Source organism: Corvus brachyrhynchos, unplaced genomic scaffold (assembly GCF_000691975.1).
Source record: "Corvus brachyrhynchos isolate BGI_N302 unplaced genomic scaffold, ASM69197v1 scaffold150, whole genome shotgun sequence".
Classification (NCBI taxonomy): Eukaryota; Metazoa; Chordata; class Aves; order Passeriformes; family Corvidae; genus Corvus; species Corvus brachyrhynchos.
This window is the reverse complement of record NW_008236162.1, coordinates 2,403,521-2,411,557: the sequence shown is the minus strand read 5'-3', so window position 1 is coordinate 2,411,557 and position 8,037 is coordinate 2,403,521. Positions and strand designations below refer to the sequence as shown.

The 8,037-nt window shown below is 62.6% G+C and overlaps 1 protein-coding gene across 3 annotated transcripts; it reads left to right on the top strand.

Annotated features, from left to right (window-relative positions):
- The first annotated feature begins 2,426 nt into the window (after positions 1 to 2,426).
- On the top strand, positions 2,427 to 6,936 carry DUSP26 (dual specificity phosphatase 26 (putative)). 3 transcript variants are annotated; one of them, XM_017731967.1, is made up of 4 exons: positions 2,427 to 2,665; positions 4,868 to 5,162; positions 5,535 to 5,743; positions 6,246 to 6,936. In XM_017731967.1, exons 1-4 carry the CDS (start codon positions 2,572 to 2,574, stop codon positions 6,443 to 6,445), a joined length of 798 nt encoding a protein of 265 aa, XP_017587456.1. In that variant the 5' UTR covers positions 2,427 to 2,571; the 3' UTR covers positions 6,446 to 6,936. The 3 variants fall into 3 exon arrangements, with proteins under 3 accessions (XP_017587456.1, XP_017587448.1, XP_008630795.1); XM_017731959.1 differs by having other exon boundaries at positions 2,427 to 2,688; positions 4,890 to 5,162; positions 5,468 to 5,743; XM_008632573.2 differs by having other exon boundaries at positions 2,567 to 2,688; positions 4,890 to 5,162.
- Positions 6,937 to 8,037: the final 1,101 nt, after the last annotated feature.

Below are 8,037 nucleotides of genomic sequence, written 5' to 3'. Positions count from 1 at the left end.
AGGGAAGGGAAGGGAAGGGAAGGGAAGGGAAGGGAAGGGAAGGGAAGGCCCTTCCCCAGCTCCCTCAGCTGCTCTCCCACCCTGCCCTGCCCATTCCCACCATGGCCCCTCCTCTCCCTGACTGTCACAGTTCCCTTCCTTCCACCTCGTTTTGCTCCAGCTCCCTGGTCCCTCAAAGAGTTCCTCTGGATGAAACCCATCCCCTCCTTCTGTTTACGACCGAGTTTAACAAAACCCGGCTCCTGAGCCCTGGACACGCGGCACTGCCCGCGGGAAGTGATCGATCCCTGAACTTTCAACCCGGGCTTTGAAGCCCGCGCTGGATTTGCATTCCTGGGGAGTTTAAAGCCGGGAAAGGCGGCTCTGGAGCTGCCCAGCCTCTGCCCTTCCCTTCCCTGGGCTGAGCGGTGCGGTCTGACCGAGCTCGGAGGTGCTTGATGTATAACCAGAGCAGTTCTGGAGCCGTGAACTTTTCCAGCCGGGCTCTCATCCCATCCCACGGGGTCCTGCAGCCCCCGGCCCCGCGGAACCCCTGCTCAGACCCTGCCCGTGCTCCCAAATCATCCGAATGCGCCAAGGAGCGGAGGGTGGGCTCAGGCGCTGGGGGGTGACACAGCTGGCAGGGACAGGAGGTGGCAGGAGCCCTCTGTGACCCGTCTTGCAGCTGGAGGCTTCCCAGAGGGAACAGCTCCGAAGGAGGAGGCAGAGTTTGGGGTTGGCCTTTAAATCCTCCCCTGTGCCTCGGGGATTCCTTCTCAGCAGGGATTTTGCTGCCCAGGCCCCTCAGGACCCCCTCAGGGACCTGGCGGTGACCGGGACCAGAGCAAGGCGCAGGTGACGGTGACACAAAGCCCGGGGGGTGTCTGTGTGTCCCCCCCAGCTCTGGCCCAGCCCCAGGCTCTGAGAGGCCTCGTGACTCCCCGGGCAGCAGCTCCAGGAGCTCCTGAGAGCGGATAAATCCTGCAGGGAGCAGCTCAGCGCTGCTGTCCACGGAAAAACGGGGACGGGGGAGGAAAGAGGTCCGGGCTGTGTCCCAGACAGAGAAATCGCTGACGCTGTTCCTCGATGCAGCTGCCCAGGCGTCTCAAAGCAGCTGAAATTTCATTATCCGAGGAGCACTCCCCGGCTTTGTTGGGGCCTTCTGGCCGCTTTACAAAGCAATTCCAGCACTATTATTGGAACAAAAACAGAACAACCACTAATCCTCCGCTTAAATGACCGGCGAGCTCCCTGCAGGCAACGCTCTGCCAAAACATTTATCCACCTCATTTTCTTTCGTGTGGGTTTGTTGTTTGTTTTTTTTTCTTTTTTTTAAATTCAGATTTAACCTTTTGTGCCGGGCTTTGTAGGCGCTTCTGTTCAGAGGCGCATTTTCCACACTGCCGGGAATGGAATTCCCTGGGGCAGGGGAGGGACAGGGCTGCTGCTGTCCACACTGAAAGTGTCTCTGAGAGCTCAGAAATTTCCTTTCAGTGCCTGTTTTTTTGGAGGAGTGTGGCCAGGCAGAAGTGAAAAGTTCAATTTTTCTGCAATTTCTCAATTTTTCACCCCGTTTCCCAGGGTTCAGGACAGGTTTTTCCCAAGCTGAAGCATCCCAGAGCTGCGAAATCCCGTTGGCTCAGTGAGGACACAGAAGCAGCCCCCACCCAGGACCTCCCTGTTCGATCCTTCTGGGATAATCCCGGGATTATATCCCGGGATAAACACAGGTTCAGCTGCAAAAAACCGGGAGAATTTCCTGCTTTTCAATCAAGCAGGAGTGGGGGAGGGCACGCCACGAATCTCGGAATGTGTCACTCAGCCTGGAACAGCTCATTTCCATCCTTCCTCGGGTTGTTTTTCCCACCACACTCCCACTTTCTGATCTGAGTCAAACTTTTCGCTGGGAAGGCAGCGCTTCAAAGGGAAAGGGAGCATATTCTGCCTGGAAAATGTTTAACTGAAACATTGCAGCACTTGTGAAATGAATGGTGGCGTTTAGAAGCTGTCAAAACAAAAAAGCTTCAATCCTGAATTCCTTTTTTTTTTTTTTTAATTTCTTTTCCCCCTGGGGAAAAAAAAAAATCCCTGACTTTGACAGGAATTTGTAAATTGTCATAATTGTCCCCTGCCCATGGAACGAGATGATCTTTAAGGTCCTTTCCAAGCCACGCCATTCTCTGATTTGTTATCCCCCATAAATCCAGGGTTTATTTTCTTTGCAAACCGAGAAAATCTCACCGAGCCCTGGATGTGCAAAGGGAGCGGGGGACGAGGTCAGCTGTGAAAAAAACCACGAAGAAACATGGCCTGGAGACAGCTGCAGATCCCCGGGGAGGGAAATCGAGTCCTCAGCACCGCTTCGGCAGCTTTTCCTTCTCTCCCCTGCGCGCCTGTGGCTCGGGGAGGGAGGCGGAGGAGGGAGAGCGGGGCTGGGGGAGGATTTGGGGACGTTGTTGTTGTCGCTGTCGCTGCTGCGCGGCCACGGGCGCTTGTGCGGTGTCCGTGCGTGTCCCTCGGTCCTCCCGCGCCCCTCCGTGCCCAGCCTGGCATAAACAACCCAGCCTCTGGCCATGTCATGCCTTAAAATAGATGTTCCTACATCAGCCTCCCTCCAGCGGCGGCGGCAGCAGCGAGACATGGCCGACTGGAGCTGATCCCGCTCCGATCCCGCCCCGCTCCCGGCGCCGCATCCCGGCCCTCGCCAAGGTACGCTCGGGGGTGGCCGTCCCCTCCCCGCGGGTCCCGGGGTGTCCCTGAGCCACGGAGCTTCGGCACAGCACCCTCCTGCATCCCACGGGACCATTCCTGCATCCCACGGGATCATTCCTGCATCCCACGGGATCATTCCTGCATCCCGCACCTCTCCCCGCATCCCACAGGACCATTCCTGCATCCCACAGGATCATTCCTGCATCTGGGACCGCTCCCCGCATCCCACAGAACGTCCCCTCCCTCCCAGCCGGGCACAGGGGCCGGGGGAGCAGCGAGCGAGCCCCCGGATCGCCTCCCAAACAAGGGGGACAGCCCCTGCCTGGGAGGCGCCAGGAGCGCTCCACGGGCTGTTCCCGGCTCGGGATGTGGGGCAGAGCCTCTCCCCTGACCCCCGGGAAGCCGCTCTGGGCCGGGGTTCCGGCGGCTGCACCCCGGCCTGGGTGGGGACGGTTGTTTTTCCAGCCAGCTGTGGTGATAAGAGGGGCTGGAATTCGGCTGCCTCCAGCCCTCTCCATGATCCAGCCGCTTTTTCCAGCCCCTGCTGCTGCTGTGCCCCGGCGCTGCCCGGGGCTGGGACGTGTGGCTGTGCCGCAGCCAAGGTCACTTAGGGTTTAAGGGCCCCGGCACTCGGCCCTGCCCGGCGCCTTGCCCGGGTGGGCTTTGCCAACCTCAATTCCCAGCCTGGAGGAGCCCAGGTTGGATCAGAGCAGGGGGAATGAGTCGGGCTGGCACCTGGCCCTGGGGTGTGAGCTGTGCTGGGGACCGGGGGTGACACTTGGGCAGGGCTGGCCCGTCCTGCGCAGGGCTCTGAGCTGCGGCCCTGGAGCAGGGAAGGGGCAGGGGGACACCCTGGGTCTCTCTGGGCTTCCTCCGAGCTCCCCCATGCCCTTGCCACATTTTCCTCTGCGTTGCCAACAAATGGGGGCTGGAGGCTCCTTCCTTCTGCTCCGCCGGCCGGAGCCTCGGGGCAATGTCACAGCGGAGGGACATTGGGTCGCTGTGCCCCCCCAGCCCCAACTGGGCAGTGCTGGGAGGGGAGGGGAGGCTCCGGGGCAGCTCCGGGGCAGCAGCAGCGAGGTGGGACAGAATTTCTCCTCCTGAGGGAGGGGCAGCAGCGAAGGCAGCACAAAAAGGCCTCTCTGACCACATCTGGCAGCAGGAACCGCTGGGTCGGGCTGCCCGGGGGGGGGAGGGTCCTTGCAGATGTGTAACAAGCAGTGAAGGTTTGGGAGCAGGGCTGTGTCCTGGAGCAGCTGCTGGGTAAAAGGAGCTTTCTCGTGCCCTGCAGTTAACTCTTCTCACCCCAAAGCGGCCCTGGATGTTCCAGAGCAGCTGCAGGGCCGTGCCCATGGAGGGGTTAACCCTGCCCCGCCCTCCCTGCAGGCTCTGGAGGAGGCTGGGCCCTGGCCAGGCTCCTGGTACCATATGGAATCCTCCACCTGTTCGGGGCCTTTTCCTCCCCAGCCCTGGTGCCGTGCCCAGACCTGGCCGCCTTTCCTCGCCTGCCAGCGCAGGTTGGCAGCGCCAGCCCCGAGCTGGCACCATCCCCTGGCAGCAGAGCCACGGGAGGGGTCCTGTGCAGAGCACCTCCTGCCAAGGTGGCCGCAGCCCAAAGTCGCGGGGCTGAAGCGAAAGCTCGGCCTGTGGAGGCTCGGGGTTCTGGCTGCTCCCCAGCCCTGGCAGCAGGAACTTCTCCCCAGCAGTTTTCCTTCTTGGAATGCTCGGCTCACAGCGGGGAGCAGCGGGTTGGTGACCTGACATCAGCAGGGGGAGACCTGGCTGCTCTGGGCCGGTGTTTCCACAACAGGGATGGAGTTGTGAATCCCAGAACCCCCGAGGTTGGAAAAGCCCTCCGGGATCATCGAGTCCAAGCTGTGCCCGATCCCCACCTTGTCACCGAGTGCCACATCCAGGTGTTCCTTGGACACCCCCAGGGATGGGCACTCCAAAATTCCCTGGACAGTTCCAAGCCCTGAGCACTGCGAGCAGAGCCCGACCCCCCCGGCTGCCCCCTCCTGTCAGGGACTTGTGCAGAGCCACAAGGTCCCCCCTGATCCCCCTTTGCTCCAGGCTGAGCCCCTTTCCCAGATCCCTCAGGAGTTCTCCAGCCCCTTCCCAGCTCCGTTCCCTCCCCTGGACACTCCCCTCGCTGAGGGGCCGTTTCTCCTGACAGCCTCTCCACTGCTTCCCAACAGGACCGTGGGTGGCAGCAGCAGCAGAAGTGACCCCCAGGCCCCCGTCCGGCCTCTCCGCCCCCACAGGCATGCCGTGTGGGTCTGGGCAGCTCCCATGGCTTTCCTGTCCAGGTTCTACAGGAACAGCAGCAGGTCCCCGAGCCGGGCCCCGCGGGACGAGCGCGGGAGCCACCCCATCCTCAGCGTCTTTGAGCTGGAGCGGCTGCTGTACACGGGGAAAACGGCCTGCAACCACGCCGACGAGGTGTGGCCAGGCCTCTACCTGGGCGACCAGTAAGTGTGGCAGGGCACAGGGACAGGGGTCATTTTGGGTACATGGGGAGGTGGGGAAGGTGAGGGAGCACAGGATGTGATGGGTGAGGGAGCACAGGATGTGATGGGTGCAGAGCACTGGGACGAAGGAGGAAGGAGGTGAGCAGGGCTGTCTGTGCAGGGAGGTCACAGCTCTGCTGAGCTGGGGTGGGCACAGGTGGGGTGTCCACAGAGCCAGGGCTGGGAGATCGCCTTAAAACCCAAAAACCTCAAAAATCTGTCAGGTTTTTTCCTCCAGCTCTCTCAGCCAGAAATGTTTGTCCCAGGCAGCCTTTCCACCGTGCTGGGACACTGTTCCTGGTCTGAAGTGTCCCCTCCCTGCTGTCCCTGCAGAGATATCGCGTCCAACCGGCGGGAGCTGCTGCAGCTGCGCATCACCCACGTGCTGAATGCCTCTCACTGCCGCTGGCGCGGCGGGGCCGAGTACTACGAGGGCACCGGCATCCGCTACCTGGGCATCGAGGCCCACGACTCCCCCTCCTTCGACATGAGCCCCTACTTCTACCCCGCCGCCGACTTCATCCACCAAGCCCTCAACGAAGGTCCCTGGGGAAGGTTCTGGGAGAGGAGAGGGAGAAAGGATGGGGGGAACTGCCCTGGGAAGGGGGGGAGCTGGGGTGGTGTCCTGTGGAGTGGAGGAGCTGCGCTGGGAATTCCACCATCAAACAGAAGTTTCTAGGCTGGGATGGTGTCCCCTGGATGGGATCACCTCAGTGGTGTCCCCTGGATGGGATCACCCCAGTGGTGTCCCCTGCACAGCATCACCTCCTCCCCAGAGGGCACAGGCTGGATGAGAGCACCGTCCCCCCAGGTCACAGTTTTTGTTCTGACCTGTTTCTGGGTCTCTTTTGGGCTCTCAGGACACGCTGACACCCTTTGCCATGAGGTGACCTCGGTGCCTCACAGCTGGGACCCCTCATGCCCCGCCAGGTGCTGCCCACCTGAGCCAGGGCTCCGGGTGCTCCGTGGCACAGCTGGGTGCTCAGCAGGTTTTTAACTGGGATGTTTTGGCTCTGCTGTGACGCAGCCGCTGTGTCCCCCCAGGGAGGATCCTCGTGCACTGTGCCGTCGGGGTGAGCAGGTCCGCCACCTTGGTCCTCGCCTACCTCATGATCCGCCACCACATGCCCCTGGTTGAAGCCATAAAGACGGTCAAGGACCACCGCGGGATCATCCCCAACCGCGGCTTCCTGCGCCAGCTGGTGGCCCTGGACAACGCCCTGCGGGTCAAGAGGAGCTCCTGAGGGAGGGCGGGCGCTGTGGGGGCTCTGCCCGCCCGGCCCCGTGCCCGCCCAGCTCGGGCTCTGCCCATGGGTCACCTGCAGCCCCCCCAGCTCAGGGCGTCCCCAGACCTGCGAGCCGTCCCCATGGTCCGGCCCGGGCCCTCCACCTGCAGCTCTGCCACCCAGGGAGGCCTGGCCATGGCCTCCTCCCCACCCCGCTCGCTCCAAGACGCCTCTGGAGGACTCGGCCCCACGTCACTGTCACCGGTCACTCCATCCCTGTGGGCTCCAGGGAGCCTTCAAGGCTTCGTTGTCCCCCCGGCATCTGCCCAGGCAGTCGTGTCCCTCCCTGCCAGGACACTGCAGCTCCATGTGTCCCTGTTGTGTGTCCCGTGTGTTTCTGGTGATGTCAGTCAGCTCTGGGCTGTGGGCCCAGGCAAACTCCTGTCGTAGTGTTTGGGTGTTCCCCATGCCTCGTGTCACCCTGTGGAAATAAAGGCAGTGCTAAGGAACAGCCTGGACACCCCTGGCGTGCTTGGGGACAGCTCAGGCTGGGATCTGTCACAGGACTGCGGGACAGAGCATCACCCGAGTGCTCGGGGTCCACGTGGACCCGAATCCCCCCAAATTCTCAGTCCAAGGATCAAATCTTTGCCTCCACTCAGTGCCCAAACCTGAGCCCCCGCTCAGTGCCTGTCCTGGGGTTCCCACTCTTTTTCCCAGCAGTGGGGACCAACTGCAGCTCCTGGTGGGAAGCAGAGCCGGGCTGGCAGTCCCAGGGTCACCGTCCCACACGAGGTGGCCGCATCAGTGTCCCAAAGGCAGCTCCAAGTGGCCACCCAGGCTGTGACAAACACCCCAGAGAGCAGCAGGGCTGGCTGGGCCGAGCCCAGGAGGGTGCCAAGGCCGGGAAGGAGTGGCCCGGTGGCCCGGGTGGCCCCAGGCTGCCAGCCCTCATTGTTCTCCCGCTCCCGTTATAGCTCCATTCTTCCTGCGCTTCCGGAGGGCCCCGGAGCAGCGCTGGCCTGCAGCTGTGCCGAGCTGGGATCGTGGAAACGGGGAGGGAGAGGGGCCTGGGGGCCGTGCAGGGACAGCGCCGTGGCTTGGGGCACAGCAGGGCCTGTGCCAGCACCCTGGCACCGCTGAGCTGACTGGTGACCCCGACCCCGCGCCGGGAGTCACAGAATCCCAGACTGGTTTGGGTTGGAGGGACCTTAAATCCCATCTCACCCCACCCCTGCCGTGGCAGGGATACCTCCCACCATCCCAGCCCGGCCTTGGACACTGCCAGGGATGGGGCAGCCACGGCTTCTCTGGCAATGCCATCCCAGCTCCCCCCAGGGAGGAATTCCTTCCTGCCTTCAAGTGCAATAGGGAGAGGAAAACCCTTTCCACGAAGAAATCTTCCCGAATATCCAACTTACGGTGTCCCAAACCTGACACCGAGACCCCCGAGGAGCTCCGTGCCCTCGGGGGGCTCTCCCAAAGGACTTCTGCGTGCCCGAGGATGGGCTGGGTGCCGCCTGAGTCGCCTGGTGCCACCCGAGGCAGGCGATGCCCTCGGAACGCGGCTCGTGGATGCGAGCGCAGCCCCGCCCGGGCAGGGACACGCC

Excerpts from the sequence above, each read along its gene's own strand:
- DUSP26 (XM_017731967.1), top strand. The coding sequence starts at position 2,572 with ATGTTCCTACATCAGCCTCCCTCCAGCGGCGGCGGCAGCAGCGAGACA. Across the intron at positions 2,666-4,867 it reads GATCCCGCCCCGCTCCCGGC|CCTCTCCACTGCTTCCCAAC; the intron begins GCCGCATCCCGG and ends TTCTCCTGACAG. Across the intron at positions 5,744-6,245 it reads CCACCAAGCCCTCAACGAAG|GGAGGATCCTCGTGCACTGT; the intron begins GTCCCTGGGGAA and ends GTGTCCCCCCAG.